At 48.1% G+C, this 19,874-nt stretch overlaps 2 protein-coding genes across 3 annotated transcripts in view; one reads left to right on the forward strand and one right to left on the reverse strand.

The window, feature by feature from the left end:
- Positions 1-11,850, reverse strand: part of sipa1l3 (signal-induced proliferation-associated 1 like 3) — a 46,388-nt gene extending 34,538 nt beyond the window's left edge. For both annotated transcript variants that reach the window (XM_084673884.1, XM_084673883.1), the window contains exon 1: positions 11,695-11,850. The gene's annotated coding sequence lies outside the window, so the exon portion shown is untranslated. The remainder of the gene's footprint in view (positions 1-11,694) is intronic.
- Positions 11,851-12,329: 479 nt separating this feature from the next.
- On the forward strand, positions 12,330-18,838 carry LOC146257288 (WD repeat-containing protein 87-like). The gene is made up of 11 exons (XM_084674577.1): positions 12,330-12,466; positions 12,684-12,866; positions 13,027-13,323; positions 13,500-13,751; positions 13,884-14,957; positions 15,092-15,578; positions 15,738-16,453; positions 16,558-16,670; positions 17,210-17,316; positions 17,435-17,497; positions 17,914-18,838. Exons 1-11 carry the CDS (start codon positions 12,398-12,400, stop codon positions 18,681-18,683), a joined length of 4,131 nt encoding a protein of 1,376 aa, XP_084530703.1. The 5' UTR covers positions 12,330-12,397; the 3' UTR covers positions 18,684-18,838.
- The last annotated feature ends 1,036 nt before the right edge of the window (positions 18,839-19,874 follow it).

Here is a 19,874-nt window from a genome sequence, read left to right on the forward strand (position 1 = left end):
ATCCAGGCACCCTCATTCTGCTAACCAGCAGCACACACACATACACATCTCCCTCTCTCCAGCTTGTCTTCATTCTCTCCCTCTCTCATCAAATTCCTACTCCCTCCCACTCATGCAACCACCTAAAGCCCTTACTCATTACATCTCCTCCTCCTTCCTTAGCCACTACTCATGTATTCATGAATATGACAGCCTCTTCAGCCTTAATGAGAATCAGAGAGAGGAAAAGGAAGAGACAGATAGCGATAGAGACAGTTGAGGAGAAAGAAAGAGAGAGCGACAGAGCAAAAGTCAGAGACACAGACAGAGAGAGACAGAGAGAGACAGAGAGAGACAGAGAGAGACAGAGAGAGACAGAGAGAGACAGAGAGACAGAGAGAGAAACTAAGACACTGAGACGCTGAGACACTGAGAGTGATGTGACCCTGATCTTGCCATGTCTCTGTAGAAAGGTTGGGAGCTGAACACAGTGACAAAACTCCTGAACTGTCAGGCGCGAGTCATCTCCCCTCTGCTCATCTCTTCTCTCTTTTCCTCACCAGCCCAGAGAGGAGCAGGAATGTTCAGAATGTGCTGTTATTAGTTGCTCTATGCTAACTGTTGACCTAGCACAGCCCTGGTCAGGACAATACATAGGCACATATACACACACACACACACACAACCAACTGAATAGTGAGGTGACAGAATAGAGAGATGAGGGCTGGTGCCCTTGCAGGCCCTCTGGGCAGAGTCAAGCCCAGCCGGGGCTCCTCTGGTGGGGGTGATGCACCAGGCAGCCCTGGGAGTAGGCCTGGAGGACAGGCACAGGAGGACCCCTGCACTGTTAACCGTCTCACATCTAAACCAAAGAGTGTTTGTGACCAGGAAACAAGCCAGAAGTGGCTGGAACACACCAAGGTTTTGCCAGTTCATTGATTTGCGTGCACACACACACACACTTGCAAAACAGCCAAACAATAAGACATGGGTAAGCAGAATCTCTGGGCTCAGTTAGGGAGGTGGATTAGGCCCACTAAGCTGACTGTGTTGGCAGGAGCCCCTGAGATGGGGGGTGCTAAGTGGGTTAAAACACACCCTGGTCCCCTTAATCTCCCTGGCCTCTCGCCCCTCCCGTCTGCCCTCGCCAGCAGCGCTAGGCTGGAGTCTAAAACCGTATTCACCCTAGACTGCTGGGGGTTAATTGTGTGGCGCACACAGACCCACTCATTCATACACAGACAGACACACACCTCCTTACATCTAGGAATGTGTTTCACGAGGCCATCTCCAACTTCCTCTCTCCTTCACACCCAAGATGCGACGATACGATTAGCCTTGAGGGACCCCCGGTCCTCACCACTCACCCCACCTCTCCTCACCTCCCTCCCTCCTGCCTCCTCTACAAGGACTATTGTTCTGCTGACTGTGAGTTCCAGTCCCTGTGCCAGTGTGTGTGTCTGTCTCGCTCTCACACAACACATCTGCTGGCAGCCCAGTCTCTGTCTCTCTGTCTCTCTGTCTCTCTGTCTCTCTCTCCCTCACTCTCACTCTCTCACTCTCTTCTACGCTTTTCTCCAGCCCCTACATGTAATGTAATCAGCCACAAAACACACTCTCACACACACACACACACACACACACACACACGGGCCCCTCCCAGTCCTAATGCAGTCAGACAGGTGGTGATTGGAGGTGAATGACTCCAGTCTATTCAACCTTATAAAGGAGGGCTTGTCTCAAACACTCGCTGGAGCAAGGTGTGGCCTCTTTCAATGCACTGCACCATTGTGTGTGTGTAGCCTGTTCCCGGGCCATCTTCTCTCCAGATGGAGTGGTTGAGAACCATGAGTGTGTGACCATATCCAGGGTACTATTTGCCTCTTCTGGCTCCGACCCTGTGGAATCATTTATGGGCCCATACAGTGTCCACCACAGACAATACTGTTAGCAAAACAACACCCAACTAACCCTTACACACACATACACACAGTCCAACCCCTGATGGAGGGGAGAGCTGTCACAACAAGCTTGACTCTTCTGGAGCTCAGGCTTAATCTGAAGCATGGTGTGAGTCTGGGGTGTGGCCCTGCAGACAGGAGCACACGCCAACACACACACACACACACACACACACACACACACACACAAAGGAGGCAATACAAACAGAAGCAAAACAACATTGCATGGCAACACACACACACAGCCAGTCTCGCTAGTATGCACCCCTACGCAGAAGTAGAATGAGTCCTGTGGAACTGACTTCACTAATGACTCATTTGAAAAAGAGAGAGATGGGGGGGAGAGAAGGGGGAAGGGGAGAGAGAGCAGGGGGGGAGAGAGGAGTAGGAAGAGAAGGAGAGAGAGAGAGAGAGGGGTAGGAGGAGAAGGGGAGAGAGAGGGAGGGAGAGAGAGAGGTAGGAAGAGAAGGGGAGAGAGAGGTAGGAAGAGAAGGGGAGAGAGAGGTAGGAAGAGAAGGGGACAGAGGGAGAGAGAGAGAGAGGTAGGAAGAGAAGGGGAGAGAGAGGGAGGGAGAGAGAGGGAGGGAGAGAGAGGTAGGAAGAGAAGGGGAGAGAGAGGGAGGGAGAGAAGGGGAGAGAGAGGTAGGAAGAGAAGGGGAGAGAGAGGTAGAAAGAGAAGGGGAGAGAGAGGTAGAAAGAGAAGGGGAGAGAGAGGTAGGAAGAGAAGGGGAGAGAGAGGTAGAAAGAGAAGGGGAGAGAGAGGTAGGAAGAGAAGGGGAGAGAGAGGTAGAAAGAGAAGGGGAGAGAGAGGTAGGAAGAGAAGGGGAGAGAGGGAGAGAGAACGCCTAGAGGCTCCCCATGGGGCTACCAACATTCCAGTCAAATTCAAACGTGGGAACCACTGGAAAAACATACCCATGTGTGTGTCTGTGCACGTGTGTGTGTGTGCGCGCGCATGTGTGTGTGTGCATATGTGGGGACACAGCATGGAGAGAAAAAGAGAAATCAACGTTGTGTTCTATATAAGTGGGTCAAGTCTGCTTTACCTAGAGTGGGGTAAAACAATGATTACCCTCAACACACACACACTACAATGTGTGCATGTGACTGTGTGTGTGCGCTTGTATCATCTCCTCAAAGCGCTCCTGGTAACTGCACCATTTCATGTACCAAGCACACACCTCCCGTCTTTCTTTTTCATGAGACTAAGAAAAACACATTTTGCACAAATGTCCTCTCTCCTGGGAATGAATTCACTGAGTCATTCACTTTCCTCCCTTTCTTTTCTCTCACTCTTCTCTTTCTAAAGATTGTTCCAGGGCCAGCTGGTATATTTGTCTCCCGCAGAGACCTGACCTCACCTGTGTAGAGGAACCAGACCTGAACAGAAGAGTGTGATGAGAGAATGACAGGTACACTGCCCTGACCCCAACACAAGAGAGGGAAAGAGCAAAGAGGGTTCAACAGTAAAGGGATATGGAGGGATGTGTGGAAGGAGAGAGAAACTGCCGGGGTGTGTTCGGCCCCTAGTTTCCTCCCTTCATCCCTCCCTGTTTGCACTATCAGGCCCTCCATCTCTCCCTCTCCCACCATGATAACAGGCTCTAGTGTCCTACTGAGAAAAAACACACAACATCCCCTTCTTCCTACTCCTCCTCCTCTTCTCTCTCTTCCCTCACTCCATCTCTCACAGCCCCTCTCCCAGAGGACAGGAACAGAGCTGTCAGCACGCCACACTTACTACGGTGCCTCACACACTGCATCGCTCTCACACACACACAGTCATTTGTCATCATTAAATATAGGCAATCTCCCCTGACACCGACATGAGCGTGCGCACACACACACACACACACACAAACTCCTCATTAAGAGATACACAGACCCAAAACAACAAACAAACAATCACACACACACATTTAGAAACCCCCTTCTGCCTCACAAGCACAGTACCCTACTGAAATACTACTGTTAGTAACAGAACAAGAGACAGTCATATCTCTGTCTCGCTCTCTCTACCTCTGTCCCTCCCTCCTGCTGTTTCACAACCTGCCTTTACCCCCCCCCCCCCCCTCCTCCTGAGAACATACCGGACGCAATATCAAGCAACTGTGTGAGTTGTAAGGTTATTGGGCTGTAGCTACCACATTCTTACGAGAAGAAAAATGCTCATTCAGATACAGTAGCAAGACAAGTTGGACATATGGCATTCAAGGAATGACCACATGCTAGTCTCAATTAGCATGAAAACAATGAGGACACAGTGTGGTAAGGCTAGCCGCTCATAGAAGAGAACCTCTGAAAGCTGTTCTCTGGTACACTGAACTAACACACATGCACTGTCCGGCACACAGACACACCGAGTGACTGTGCGCACATGCCCCTCCACACATTCCTCAGCATGATGGGGATGAAAGAATGTATGCGTGTTACATGTTTGTGGAAATTGGGGGTGAAAGAGAGAGATCAGGATAGAAAGACACAGAGATAATGTCAAATTGTGTGTGTGTGTGCATCAGTACCAGGTAACACCCTGAAGGACAGAGGAAGTGGAAACATTCAAATGCCATGTGACTTCCTGGTGCTGTGATGTCAACACCCGGCCCTGTCTTTCCCCTCCATTTCCCTCTTCATCTCCTTCTCCTAAGTAACTCAGTCCATTTCTTTTTTTCTTTTCCATTAAGACTAACTCCAACCCTCTCTTTTTCTCTGTCTTCTGACTAACTCCCTCCCTTTCTTCTTCTTCTTCTTCTTTTGACTCCTTCCCTCTCTTCTCCTTCTAATCTCCACACAGGGACATATCCATATTCAAGATGCTTTATAGTCCATGACAGAAGGGACAAAACCACACCAAAGATCCCTAAGAGTCTCTGTTCTTCTAACGGTCTTGACAGTTTTTAAAGACAGTACTCATGTACAAAGAATGCAGTTGGGAGAATTATCATGAGTGTAACCCCTGGTAGACGAGTGTGTTCTACTGACCAGGTCTGGTGTGCTGCTCATTTCCTGTATGACTTCCTGTCCAGGGTTCTTGAGGCAAAACCCAGCTGAGTGCCCCGGAACCCTGAATCACTACAACCCAGTGTCTGGTCACACACTCATACACTTCCTGTCCTACAGCCAGAAGGGTCCGCATGAGGAAGAGATTGCTGTTTTCCAGCCAATGAGCCACACAGATAAGGGTCAGGTGACTCATTTCTTACCAGTGACCCACCAATGACACACAAGGCCTCAATGAATGAACAATAACAAACCAGGTCATCCCTACACTGCCAGTCATCCACCCAAAAATCTGGCTCTGCCAATAGGGTGTGATGGTCCCGCCCCCCCTTTATGTGTAGCTAATGTGCTTCTACTCAGCTAATAAAGCCATGGGAGACCCAGTCAGCTGTTTCCTGTTAACTTCATCAGGATATCCTCCTTCCAAGAACTATAACTCTGTCTGAGAAGAGCCTTTGTGGAGCGCCCTTTCCTCCTCGCACTTGCACGCAGGCAAACCAACACCTGTCAGTCTGTCATGGTCCCATATGTGAGGACTTACTTAGAGACAGACATGAGGCAGGTGTAATAACAGCCAGCGAGACCTCCCCCTGGAACAACACTGTTGCGTGTGTGTGTGTGTGTGTGTGTGTGAGAGAGAGAGTTTCTGCTCTTCTCTGGCTTTGCTCTCTACCTCAGAAGCCAGAGACAACAACAGAAAAGACCAGTAGAAGAATCCTGATTATTAGAGCGCTAGTATAACAGCAGTGAGGTGCCTCCCTACTACTGCTACACAACACTTCATACTAACCACAACTGTCGTCCCCAGAGCTACAGAAACCATCCCTGGAGAGCTGTAGGACGCCTGCATGGTAATGGGAACAGACTGGGCTAGGCTAGCCTGTGTTTTAGGTTTAGGTCTGGGGCTGGGCTACGCTACTGTGTTATCTGTCTGGGCTGGGATAACCCAAGCTACAGTGTTATCTAGGCTGCTCCTTGATAATGGAGGCCTTGATTGCAGTGTGAGAACCCACAGATAATGCTAGGGGGAGGAGAATGAGCTGACCAACTGCAATGCTTCCCCAGTTTCACAGTATAGGCTGGTCTGTGTGGCGTGTGCATATGTCGTGATGGAAATCCCAGAGCCTTGGTTTTAGCCGTGATTAACATACGTTTGTGTGTACGGGGATAGGCATAATCTACCTCTATGCTTCAATCAACCAGCCTAAACCTTCCAGAAGCTTCATCTCACAGACTTTGATGTCATATTGAGACCAGCCTTGGACAGCTTGGCTGGCTCTGCTGGTCCAATCACTAAATAGACAGGCCTATGCAGGCCTGTGTAAATCACTAAGCAGACCAGTCCTTTGTGAGCCTGACAGCCACCATGTTCAGCCCTATAACCCTGTCAGAAGCTTTGTGCTCAGGCCAATAACCCTGTTTAAGTGCTCTGTGGAATGGATGGTGGATGAGGGTCTCTCTCTCTTTCTCACCCTCAGTAGAGCTTTCCCTCTCTCTTTCTCCCTCCCTCTACTCTCTGACCCTCTTTCTCTTTTCTACCTGCCTCCCCCCCCCCACATTCTCCCTCTCTTTCCCTCCATCTCTCTGTCCCAGTCCCACTCTGGGCTGCTAGTGTGCTGCAAATGAGAGCCCTCATCCACATCTGTGTTTATCCTGCCGCTAAAACCAACAGACTATATTTACTCCAGTCAAACAGGGCCGCCAAGGGCTGCCCATGGAGAGGGAGGGAGGGAGGAAACGAGGGAATACTCTGAGACTTCCTAGGAGAGCTAGTTTACTCTTCCTCACACTCACCGTCCTCCCTACAATTGAGTTTCAGAGCTGCATGGACACCTAATGGGAAAAGTAAAAGAGTGAGTGAGTGTGTGTGTGTGCGTGTGTGTGTACATGTGTGTGTGTACAGTAGGACGAGGAGGATACCTAACCCAATTGTTATTATTTACGATCCAAAGGAGCTATAAACTACAGGCTCGTTTCAGCTGACATCTTGCTCCCTAGAACTCCCCATAACTCAAGACCTCTGACAACGTCATCTGTTAACTGAAACATCGGCAGGCTTTGGCAAGAGCAAGGAGCAGTAGGGAGTATGCTGCAGGAGGAGCAGGATCCTGGAGGTACTTGTTTGAGGAGAGACAGGACAGGCAGACCCCAGAAGGAGCTTCTTCAAGGAGAAGCAGAAGTGGTCGGCCTCAGGGGGAGTAGGCAGAGCAGGACCCAGGAAAAGCAGGCCTCAGGGCAGCCTCATCCATCACAGAGATAACGATGGCAACACAGAACTGCAGGTGGTGTTGCTCCAAAGAAACCATGCACCTGTGTTTACACTGCACCTGAGAATTATATCTGGTACCAGCTGTGACCCACAGTGGGCACCAGGCTTCAGTACACTTGGCGCCAGACCAACCTCTTTCAGTACCTTCAGTACTAGACCAACCTCTTTCAGACCTCTATCTTCTAGACCAGGGGTCACTAAATGGCGGACCGTGGTCCGAGTCCGGACCCAGGCGGTTTTCTTAGTAGATGTGGTTTCTATCTTCTGTGTCCAATCCAGAGATCCAATCAGGAGCTGTAATAGCAATCACCGTGACAACTCACTCACTCAACATTGGCCGCAACCTCTGTCGGTCACGCAGGTTGTGTTTGTCATTCGCAACAACGCAGGCTAATCGATTTGCTAACGGTAGCTAGCCTACCTGTTCTTCCTTAGCAAAAATAATGGTGTGACAAAACCCAGCGAAAAGTTGATTCAGAAAAATCGCAAATTTCAGGCAGAATGGACTGACAAGAACGCATTTGTGTTGCCGGTGGGTGTACAAAACCGATGTGTTTAATCTGCATTGAGACGGTTGCCCTTGTCAAAAGTGACCGTGGTAAAGTTGGTTGGAAGTTCGATATTCAACAGACATTCGGACGCCCGTATGTTTAGGGATCATCAACAAATTACACATTTAAAATGTATGTTTCTAGTTCATGTTGTTGAAAAGCTATTGACTTTTGAAATGTTAAATGTGTAATTTGTTGATGGGCCCTAAACATATGGGCGTCCGAATGTCTGTTGAATATCGAACTTCCAACCAACTTTACCACGGTCTTTTGGTTCAAAAGTGGTAGAGCTAACGTGAAACGTCACTTTGACACAAAGCATAGACACTGAACAAAAGTACCCCCAGAACTCTGGTCTTCCGGAAAAATATGCCCAGGGGCATGGGCACTGTGCCTAAACCTAACTCAATTTTGATGGGGGTCAATGTGAGAGGTAAGGGCCAGAAAAATAAACCAATGTGTCCTTTCCAGACCCTCGACTGAATGGAAATTTGGTGAGTGGACCTTTTGAGTTTCTAATTGAGTACCCCTGTTCTAGACCAACCTCTTTCAGGGTACGGTGTAGCTTCTTCAAAAAACATTTTGAGACAATCTGAGTAGGTCAGGGTTTGGGATTTGAACCACGATCTCTATAAGGGGATGTGTGTGTGCTGCTCCGTTGTATCCTTCCTTCTCTGCATGGTTGGTGATGAGTGGTTTGACAAGCTCACGTTCCAAACACCGATCACTTCAAGCTCGACTTCTCCCGTTTGCCATGACACAGGCCAGATGGTACCCCTAGCCTGGGGCTGTCTCCTCCGTATCACCCTTCTCTCGCTCCCCCTCCCCCCTCCCTCCCTCCCTCTCTCTCTCTCTCTCTCTCTCTCTCTCCCTCTCTCTCTCTCTCTCTCTCTCCCCTCCCCTCCCCTCCCCTCCCTCTCTCCTCCCCTCCCTCTCTCCTCCCTTCCTCCGACCTATGTTGCTAATGAGCGTGATGGAGCACGGTGTCTAGGGGCGTCGCTCACAGACAAGATGAAAGTCGTGATAGAAATATTTTGTTTGTTTACACTTCAGACTTTAACCTTTATGTTACTTGGAAGTCCTGAGGGGGATAAATACGAACCTGGCATGAATAGCAGTTGTAGTTTTAGAATAAAAACAGTGGGAGGAGTTCCAGAATGGTGGTTTCTGGGAAAGGACTCCTGCTGGGATGGTTGGCATCTACTGCCTGATTCTGGGCCTCAGCCACAGACAAACACTATATGGTCCTGACCCAATCCTTACTGCCAATGCAAACCCACAACAACAAAAACAACCATGGAATGGTTATTTAAAGAAATCCCTTTAAGTAGCATAGACACACCATAGCACAGCAGCTTTACAAAGTCCAAAACTGTTCACAGCAGGATTGAAAGTGCAAAGTCATCTTGGTCTGGTGACGTTGTAGTTTAGAAGGTCAGATCGCTGAGCTGTTAGGGATTATCAGAAGGTTGTTGGTTCAATTCCCGGCTGTTCCAAATGACTGTGTCCTTGGGCAAGGCACTTCACCCTACTTGCCTCGGGGAGAATGTCCCTGTGCTTACTGTAAGTCGCTCTGGATAAGAGCGTCTGCTAAATGACTAAATGTAAATATAGAAGGACCCAGAGGCTACATTATAGCAGACCCATACCTCGATTCACCCCACAGGCACTCAGATGTTGACTCTTTCAGTACTCTTTCATGTTCAATGTTTCAATGTTGACTCAACATCTGAGTCAGCACACAAACCTGAGAACGAGTTCCTTTCAATCAAAAGTCCATAATCTCCCAATGAGGAAGTAAAGTAGGGAGTTCGGTGAGTCACCTTATACACAATCACTAGGATAGGGTGTGTGAATCACAGTATGCTCTACTGGGGGACCACAACTCATTATTCATCTCATTTTGGAATAATTCATTTAGTCTACTAGGATGCCTAGAAAATAGGCTGGCGCAGCAAAACAGAACTGTGCCATATTTCTTAAGATCACAAAAATAAAAACAGACTTTGTCCCAATGGAGATGTTTTACTACGAGAAGCGCTTTCCTACAACAAAAGTCCCTAGTGGCAGACCGAGAGGGGATTAGCATACTGCATAAACACTGTGTTAAACACAGTAACACAGGCTCCCTTACATTATTTGAAAAAGGCAAGCTAATTTAGATTCCTTAAAACAAGTAAGATATTCGGTAGAGAAATGTGAACTTTGTAGACTTTAATGCAACAAACATTGCAGTACACTGTAAATGAAAGAGTAGCTATAGGCCTACATACAATGTATAAATTCGCTATCTAGAACGGCATCTGACACTCGATATTTGTAAAATACACACGACATAAACTGTCAACAATAAGTATTGCCATTCAAGTGTTGCCGTCTAAATAACTTGTCTTGAATGCTCCAGCATCTAACATCCGGTGACACCGTACTCCATGGATCCCTGCAACTTCAAACAGTTAACTGGCCCAGTTGGCATTGGATTCAAATCAATAGTATCTGTCCAACCATTTAAAGAATTTGATTTCCACTCTGTTTATCAACCTGTTATAATAACCGTAAGACGTGTGGAATTGTGGAAATCCCCCAAATAAAATTAGGCTGAGAGGAATTTTTCAGTAAAGCACAGTTGTATGAGTCGGTTAGGTTGGAGCAAGGGGAGTGCAAGGATCATGCTGGAATCTGAAGCACCTGGTCACGATTACACCGTATTAACAGTGGTATTCGGAGCTTTACAAAAATGCACTGTACTATATCTGTTATAATGTCATTTCCTCCCAAATTTAGCAAATGGGTCAACATTTATATCCTTGAAAAAAGAAGCGTGTAGTCAAAGCCAGATACAGGCTCTTAAGAGACCCCCGCCCCCAACTTAATCATCATAATCAACACTGGTCTCAGTCGTTATCCCATCACTTAAGGAGAGGAAGCAATGAAAATACACTATGCCGCGTGCTGTCATATCGTTCCCTGTGTGGACGACCTAAATATTTGACGTGATATTTCCTGAGGCTTGGAGGGCACAGTGATTGGACTAATGTGCAACGACACGCCGACGCTCCCACTCACGATCTTAACACACGCACACAAAATCATTACTCGGAGACCAGTCCTTAGTGCAGAACACAGCTTGTACTTTGCAGAACCTTCGCGTTTTTAATGACACGTGCAGTAGGCACCAGTACACAAATACGTTGGTCTGAGACAGGTAGTGCGTTATGCATGATCAGCTACTCGTTTCTTTACACTATAAACCTTTTAGAGGACTACTACGTGACCATGCTGCAGTTTTCAGCCACCGTGAGCTTCATGCGAGCCCCCCATTGAAAGTGTCTAAAGTATATTCAAGGGGCTTGACCTTTCATGTAAAACAAAGCCCTAAACGAAACAATCTCCATAGCGCTTTCTGATTGCAGCACTTCTCAAAATTCAAAGCTCGTTCAAGCCAACTGTATGAGGGTTACATTCCCAGCTATATCTTGGACAATGGTGCCATTGTCTGGAACTTGTAGTTTTACCATTGTCGTTTGGCCTTTACAACTGTGATTAACTCAGGTATGAAAAACTACAACCTAAACACTACATACATGCGCAGTAAGGCCCGGCTGATCAGGAAGGCAGTGGTATATTTTGTAGTTAATAAAACATGTTGCGGTAATTGATATATAGTAAGACGTATCCAGCTTACTGAATAATACAAACCATTTCAAAGGCATATTTTCGCACAGCCTCTTGGGACGTGAAACACGTTCAAACCACGTCGCAAAAGCATACTATTGAAGCTGTGACTAACGTTACGCATAGGCTGAAGTTGGGCAGCTCTCGAAAGCTCTTGTGGCTAGCTTGGAGAGTAGGCGATGCCACTTTCAATGTTGGATAGCCTCAACTGCTTAGCTAAAAACTTATTTTTTTTAAACAGATGCAAAGCTTAGCTTACCTAATGTGGTCTTCTCACTTCGAAATAACTTATATCCCTTCAGGAAGATTCACAATCTATTTGAGAAAGATTCATTTCCCGACAGTCGACAGACCCGTTTCTATGGCGCTCGAGACGTTGCCAAGAATGCTCCCTAGGATCACACAGTCCAACCGAAACCACGGTGCCTGGCTCGCACAAGATCTCCAGCCGCACTGCGCCTGTGCAAGCATGCCTGCTGCACTACCAGTAGTAAAACATAGATGGCGCTTGTACTGGCAAATAATACAGGAATGAAAAAGGAAGACATAAATAATAGAAAATTGGATGAAACAAGGTAAGTTGAACTGAAATTTACTGAAATTGAGTGTGATCTGTTGTTCTAAAAAGGTTAATAAAAACGTGAAACGTGAAATAATAAGAACGTGATTCCCCGTCTTGTTTTCGGGATATTCACAGGTAAATAGCGCGACCATGTGGTCTGGCCGGGTGACCAATTAAAAATGGTATAAAAATAAATAAAATCAATTTGATCAGAGGCTCATCTAATTGTCTGTACGACTCGTAATGCTTCTATGACGCAAACCTTAGCCACTCGTGGTCTCACGAGTGCCAACGTCATGGTTTTGCCCCCCTCATTGTTGAAAGGTCATAGAGTCATTAGGGCATAAACAACAATGCTAGAAATGAAGATAACCGAGGTCCTTCCGTTTTTCATACAAACATGACTTCTTTAAGAAGGATAGTTCCGAAGTGGAAATGTTTACTGCTGGAATTAAAACAAACTTTAAAGGTAAAACGATTTAACATGTACTGTATTTTTTTCTGATGTGAATTGACAACGTAAATCATGCATTTGGTCCTTAGGGAAAACATTTGACAAACAAACAATCAAACAAACAGAAGAAACAGAAACTAAAATATAATTTTGATGCCTCCCCCCTTTACATTTCTCTGTCACTTTCATCATACCATTCTGTTCCCCTGTCATCTCCCTGTCTGGATCACAGGAGCAGGAGGAGAGAGGCATTGATGAAGATGAGGGTGACGAAGATGTCACCGTGTACCTGGACGCCATCCCCACCATGCGGTATCATTATTCCTGTGGGCAGAACTTCATCCAGTGCCTGACCACCTACTCAGACCGTGGTGTGGTGGGCTTCCAGTGGGGGCATACCATGTCCACACACAGAGTGAGTAGGTCTACATATTTAGACCTAGACCTATCTGTCAAACAGAAAACGTAAAATGTGTATCCATACTACACTTCTTTACTGGTCTACAAGGTCACCCTTCTTTCTTGCACTTCCATTCTATCCACTTCCCCCTCCCCCATCTGCTTCTCCCTCCCAGATGGAGGTGTGGACTGAGAGCTTCAAAGGGGACTTCAGCCACACTCTGAGCCTGCCCCTGGATAGTGGGTTCAGGGTAGAGCACCTGGTGTACGTGCCCAGCCACAGGGTGTTTGTGGGGGCCTGTAACGACCTCTCTCTCAGAATGTTCTCAGATCCCAACCAGGGCATGGCTGTGCAGTACCAGGTCAGCTGTCCAGGCTCTGTGTTCTGCATGCACTACTGTAGAGAGACTGGGCAGCTACTCACTGGTGGCATGGGCATCATCACCTTCTGGGGCTTCTGGATCAGTACACAGGTAAGGCTGGGCTGTGATTGTAGGATGTTTGTTGGAAGAACGTAGAGATATGAAGGGAGACAGGGATACCGACCAACCGTTTTTGTGTCCGAATGGACACAAGAACTAAACCCTGAGAATATACTAATACAATGTCTGTATGCAGCTTAGTTGTCTGTTTACACCCACCTTACTAGATCCCTCTTGGCCTTCTGCGTGTGATGGATTGGAGCAGCAGCTCGCTGCGTAGAGACAGCACTGTCAGCGCCCTGCTGACGGAGAGACAGACACTCTATGCCCTCTGTGACCGCAGCATCAAGAGCTTCGACCACGCTGGCAGCCAGGAGTACAGGGAGTTCAGGGGGCAGGGCCAGAGCACTCTGCGTTGCGTGTCTCCAGACTGGGTCCAGAGGTACATCTACACGGGGGACATAACGGGATTTGTGCAGGTATGAACAAGAACAGTGCAGGAAAAGTGATCTTTATATAATGTGTTTATATACCCTATGAAGTGTATTTGTTTTTACAATGATCTATAGATAAACCTCACTATCCCCCCCCCCCCCCCCTTTCTCCTTCAGGTGTGGAGCCGGGACACCAGGTGCTTGTTGCAAGAGTTCAGGGCCCATACCTGCTCAGTGTCCACCATCCTGCTGCGTCCCACCACCCACACCCTCCTCACTTCCTCCCCAGACGGCTGGCTGAAAGAGTGGAGCAGCAGCGGCAACCTTCTCCTCAAGCTCTTTCTGGATGAACCGGGAGGAGTCCGTAGCCTCTGGCCCCTTGGAGAGCATGACATACTCTGCCAGGCGCTATCCTCCTTCTCCGTGTGGCGCCTGCAGAACCTTTACCGTCTGTTCAACGAGCCAGGCTGTGGAATGCAGGTGCTGAGGAGGGTGGAGGGCAGCCGGGGGAGAGCCCAGCTCCTGGCAGTGTCTCAGGACAGCATCGTCAGGCTCATCTCCCCCATCAGTGGGGAGCTTCTCCTGATCTCCTGGCCCTTCCTCCTCCTAGACAAAGCGCTCACCTACGCCTACAACCCCAGTCGCAAGGAGCTGTTTGTGGCCAGCGGCATGCCTGAGGTCCTAGTCATGGACCTGACCCTCTGCCCCAGCCCGGCCAAGCACCTCGTCTGTACCTCCAAGAACAAGGACCAGGACGACAGCGTGATGTGTGTGGAGGCAGTGCTGTTGGGTGGAACAGGTCTGGGCACTGCAGAGCCTCCATCCTGTCTGGTTTTCAGTGGTCACCTCAACGGGATGCTCCAGTTGTTGTCTCCTCACAGGTTGCTCTGCCCGGCCATCAAGGCCCATGCTGGGGCCATCCTGCAGATGAGCAGCTTGGCCGGCCTCCGACCTCAGCTGTGCTGCTACGGCTCAGACAAACAGCTCAGTATCTGGCAGGTGGGGTTGAGGGAGAGCCTTGTGGAGGTGACCCCCTGGGCCAGAGTCTCCTCCACCTCCGGAGTGGTCTTCTTGCATCTCTTCTCAGGCCTGGTCTTCGCCGTGACCCCCGACTACAGCCTGCTTTTCTTCTCCCTTCCCGAAGGGAGGTGCCTGAGGATGGACAGGAACCCCCCCAGCACCATCTCCTGCCTGGACGGCTGCCCTTCCCTGGGGTTGGTAGCGCTGGCAGGACCCCTAGGGATTGTGGAGGTAAGGATAAGGGTGGATTAAGTTAGGTGGAGTGAGACAAGAATAATTGACTCAACCCAGAAGCAAAATATGGTTGTACGTAAACATCCCAGGTTTTAAAAGTCAACAGCTCACAAAAAGAAATCCCCCCCCAGGTGTGGGAGACCAGGGGCACCCAGCAGGTGGAGATGCGTCTGGGGACGGCCATCAGCCAGGTGTGTTTTGCCAACGCCCGCGGAGACCTCTTAGTGTGTCTTGGGGACTGCATCTGCATCATATTCGGCCAGCGCTATCTGCCCGCCAGGCTTGTCAGGCAGGTGCTCCTCCTGGCCCCTGTGGATGACCTCCTAGAGGACCCCACCCCTTTCCTGCCACGCTCTCAGAGCTGCTACGACCTGGCTGCCGTGCCCAGGCTGGTCCTGATGCATGGCGAGGCCTCACCAGACCTAGGGCAGGCTCCAATGGAGTACTATGAGGTGGTGGCCGACCCGGAGCTTGACGACCCGGAGCTGAACAATGTGGAGTTGGCAAGGCCAGGCACAGGAAGGAAAGCCAGCCTACAGGAAGTGCAGGACAAGGACAGGATGAGAAAGTCTCAGGCGCGGGTGTTGACTCTGTTAAGTGCACACAGAGAAAAGCCAAGTGAGTTGACTGACATTTCAGTGACTTCTCCTATATCTTAATACTTCATTTATCTTTGTAACTGCAATATTCTTACTTTCCTTGGTGAAGAACTCTTCATTGAATATGCAAATTATTTTAATTACGTATCTTACTTTTGTTCACTTTTCTCATCCATAGGTCCCTGGCCTTTTGCTCTGCCTTTGGTCAAAACAATGGAAGAAGAGGAAGTGAATCTGAAGGATGAGCCAATGGTGGAAGAGCCAGGAGACTATGACTCCTCCCTGGCCCCTATGGAGTCCCTCCACTTTGATATCTTGCTCCAGAACTGGCCCATCGCGCCCGACGGCTACCTCCCCAACTCCATCATCCGCAGTTGGATGCCTGGCCAGGAGCTACCCAAGCCCCAGGGGCCCAAGGACATCCTCGCCCTAGGGAGAACCTTCCCACTGGAGGACGAGGAACCAGAAGCGGAGGTCACTGTCATCATGGCTACAGCCAAAGCTGCCCGGCTCCGCAAGCCCGTCCCTCCAACGCCATCTCCCGACTCCTCCCTGGAGGATGTGCCCCAAGAGGACGACAGCTGCGACCTGCTGAAGAGCATTGCAGAGAGCCCATGGTTGATAGCGAAGCCTAATGTAGACCTGGCCATGGTGATAAATGCCTTGCTGCGCACCATGGATGGGATGGACAGTGCGGTGTATGATAAGTGTATGGAGGCCTTGCTCAGGCTTTTCAAGGCATACCCCATTCCGCCCGAGATCATAGAGATACTCTCCTTGACCCTGTTCAAGCACATGCAGAATGGGAACCCCCTCTGGAAACGCCTGCAGGCCATGAAGAACCTGGCCAATCTGGAACTGTTACAGGACAAGGACCTTTTCAAATTGGCAGAGGTTGGTTGGTTGGATAGTTGGATGGATGGACAAAGCTAAAGGATGGCTGGAAAGACAAACTGATAAAGTTGCATCAGCTTTATGACTGTTGTCTTGTGTCCCAGGTTCTCTTGGACGAGGTAGTTGACCTGAGGAACATGGCAAGGGATATCCTGTCCCGGTTCTTCCACATAAACAACCAGACTGCCCTGTTCCCTAGACTGCAGATGGACACTGGGTGAGGTGTTGTGCTAAGCTGCCAAATGTTTTATTTTTAAGTTGATAGCGTAGAAATATAAATTGATATATATATTTGTAGACAGAAGTTAGACAAAGACATTTACATTATATTTATATTTCTTTGACACAATTGAATGTGCACTTAAAGTAATGATTTTGTATATTAAGATACTTAATGACAACTTTAATACAAGTAAGGATTTTTATATTCATACAGTACTTTGTAAGTATTCTTAAAGTATCATAGTCCTTATTCCATATTTATATTCCATATTTCCATATTTCTTTATTCCATATTCCTTGCACATTCCCTTGCACATTCCATGATTTCTTGCATGATACACAAGACCTCTGTTTTGTCATACTTAATATGTAATCTTCAAGTATTAAAATAATGGCCACACAAATACTGTATTTATTTTATTACAGTTTTAGAGGGTTACAGTATCAGAAGCAACATATTGATCTCAAACATTCGGCTGCAATTGTGAGGCTGATGAACTTTTCCACTCCTTGTCGTCTTTCCACTCCCTGTAGACATGAACTTCTCAATCAACTGAAGAGGACACTGACAGAGGAGCTGGATCTGAAACCAGTCACCCTTCAGATACCCAGAAAACTCTCCATAGTGCAAATTGAGCCCAGTATGACTGTTCTCTTAAATCATCAGAATGATTTAACGGTTTTTATTTGATATATATTAACTTTTTCCCTCCATTTTCTATCCCCTCCCCCCTCCCCTACCCACTCTCTCTTTCTCAGAGAAAGTTTCTCTCGTTCAGCTGATTGCCCCACCGGCACCTTCTTCAGACAGCCTAAAGCAAGGTACTGACCCTCATAGATGACTGAATAGATGTTTCTTCATTGTTGTTGCTACGGTTGCTGATAGCCAATGACCAGCCACTATAACCCTGTATCACTCATGCAGAGAGTAAGTCCTGATTGGCTGACTGTCAGGTTGATAATTTGCCCCTCCCTGTATCAGTACCAGCCAATCAGGGCCTTCCTCTCCAGGCCGCTTTGTTGCCGCCGGTTGCTAACTAACCAGGCAGCGCGTCTGCTGATGGAAAAGTTCTGAATTGAATCAAGGGCAGGCAAATGCTGATTTTCTGCCCTAGTTAGTCAGTCATCCTCGCTGTGTTCATGGAGAAAAACCCTGGACATCTGAGAAACATGAATATGCTCTTCTGTCAGGACAGAAGTGGTGAGCTGAAAAAAATGTTGACTTTCGTTTCTCTTAGCCCCCTCAGACTGCAAAGTGGGGATCCCCGACTTGCCCCTGACTTGGCCTACGCAGAAGCCCCGACCGGCCCCCGAGCCCTGCAAGCCCTGCAACCCCAGCCCACCATGTGACGACCCCCCTCAACACCAACTAACCCCCCCACGCAAACACAAGAAGTTCCGCAAGTTCACCCTGTCCACTGTCAAGAAGTCTGCCGTCACAGAAATCCAGGAAGTGGATGAAGACCTGACCCTCATTGAGGTCTACAGGACAACTAAGATCCACGGGGGTGTTAAGATGTCCCGCCCCTGCATGCCTCCCTCTGCAGCCTCCAGTTCCAGGAATTTACGCCTGGAACCTATCAAGGGCCAGAGAGACCCCAACTGGAGAAAGAGCCTCAACAAGCTTGTCTCTCTTTACGGCTTCCGCTCCCTGCGTGCATCCCGCCTGGTTCCCCTGGGGCCCCTGGCAGACCCTGGCGTGTCCCAGTACCTTCCCTGCTCCCTGCCTCCTCTCCAGAGCTGGTCGGCCATTCAGGTGTCCCTGGGCCAGAGGGTGGTGCAGAGGGTCCAAGTGAGCACACCATCAGGACGAAAGCCTCCCTCCCAGTTCCACCACGGTGTGCCACTTTCCTGGCAGCTTAATAGCCACACCCTGGACCCCTCTGGGGAGAGCCAGTATGGCAGGCTGGAAGTGGACTGGGTCAGGGGGCCCCTGAAAGTGCTACCAAGAAGCCAAGAGGAGAAGCTGAGGCTGCCTCCGATCAGCTCCAAGTATCACCCTACATAAACACCAGAGGGCAGTATGGGACTTGGAGTTCTCCTGTCTTGGATTGTTTTTGTTTTTTTTGTCAGGCAATAACTATTTTATAATTGTGTAATAACTGTGCCTCAATTGTACACACTTGAAAGCACACTTGTTTTATGTAATAATAAAATGGAATGTTGGAGTTCTTTAGCAATTCCGTGTCTTGACGTTTTTTAACAACTAGATATAGATCTGGTAACTATATTCAGCTCTCGCTTTGGTTGAGTTGGACTTACAGATACACAGGGGATGGCCCCAGTTGTCAACATGCTATTTAAGCTATCAGGGCTAAATACGATATGACAGATGACACAGCCGATCCTAAGAAACTGCAATACCCACAATGCCTCTGTGCATGCCACCCCCTAACCAGCCGGTGTATTTGGATACAAAGTCACCACAGACTGACAGCACGGTCTACTGAATGGCACGTCTTTTGAAGGAAAAAGCTAATTGATCGTGATGGACAAGAAGCCAAACGACCCATATGAATAAGGACCTCAAGAGCTTTAATTTGCGGAATTGGGTTACGGACGGTGACGCTGTATACTCGGAGGCAATCACACGCCCATGCGACGTTGTCAGTGGATGTTGTGATGTACAGTCGCCAGGATATATCACTGTAAATACGAATATTTCTGTAACGAACAAGGCCTGTGCTTTATAAAGGCTACACCAAAAGAGGACCGAAGAAACCGTCTGCAGTGGGATTTTATTTCATATCTGCGATACAACTGAGGATTTAATTGAGGATTATCCAGAAATTATATAAATATGATCAAAATTGATATATATATTTTTTATTATTCGTATTGCTTCTAAGATGGTGTATCTGTATACAATTGACTTATCATTTCCCAATGTGAACACCTTACAGAAGAGCCTTGTTTTTATTACTTCAATTCGAATCAGAAACACAAATATTTGGAATTACAGCGCATCCACGGAAACCGTAAACTGATTTAATCGCGGTTTCAATATTTTCTTTTGAGAACGAGCAGGTGAGGGACCTTTGATCACCACCAGCCCGTTTTGCAACACCGTATCCATAACTACACATGACAATCATTTATTAAACGACTACAAATGTATTGTTTGATACACTAACGGGCTTTGTCACACTTACAACGACAAAGGCAAGTGAATTTTTATTCAAACAGACCACACTGAAGA

Source organism: Hypomesus nipponensis, chromosome 15 (genome assembly GCF_054491055.1).
Source record: "Hypomesus nipponensis isolate SF chromosome 15, ASM5449105v1, whole genome shotgun sequence".
NCBI lineage: Eukaryota > Metazoa > Chordata > Actinopteri > Osmeriformes > Osmeridae > Hypomesus > Hypomesus nipponensis.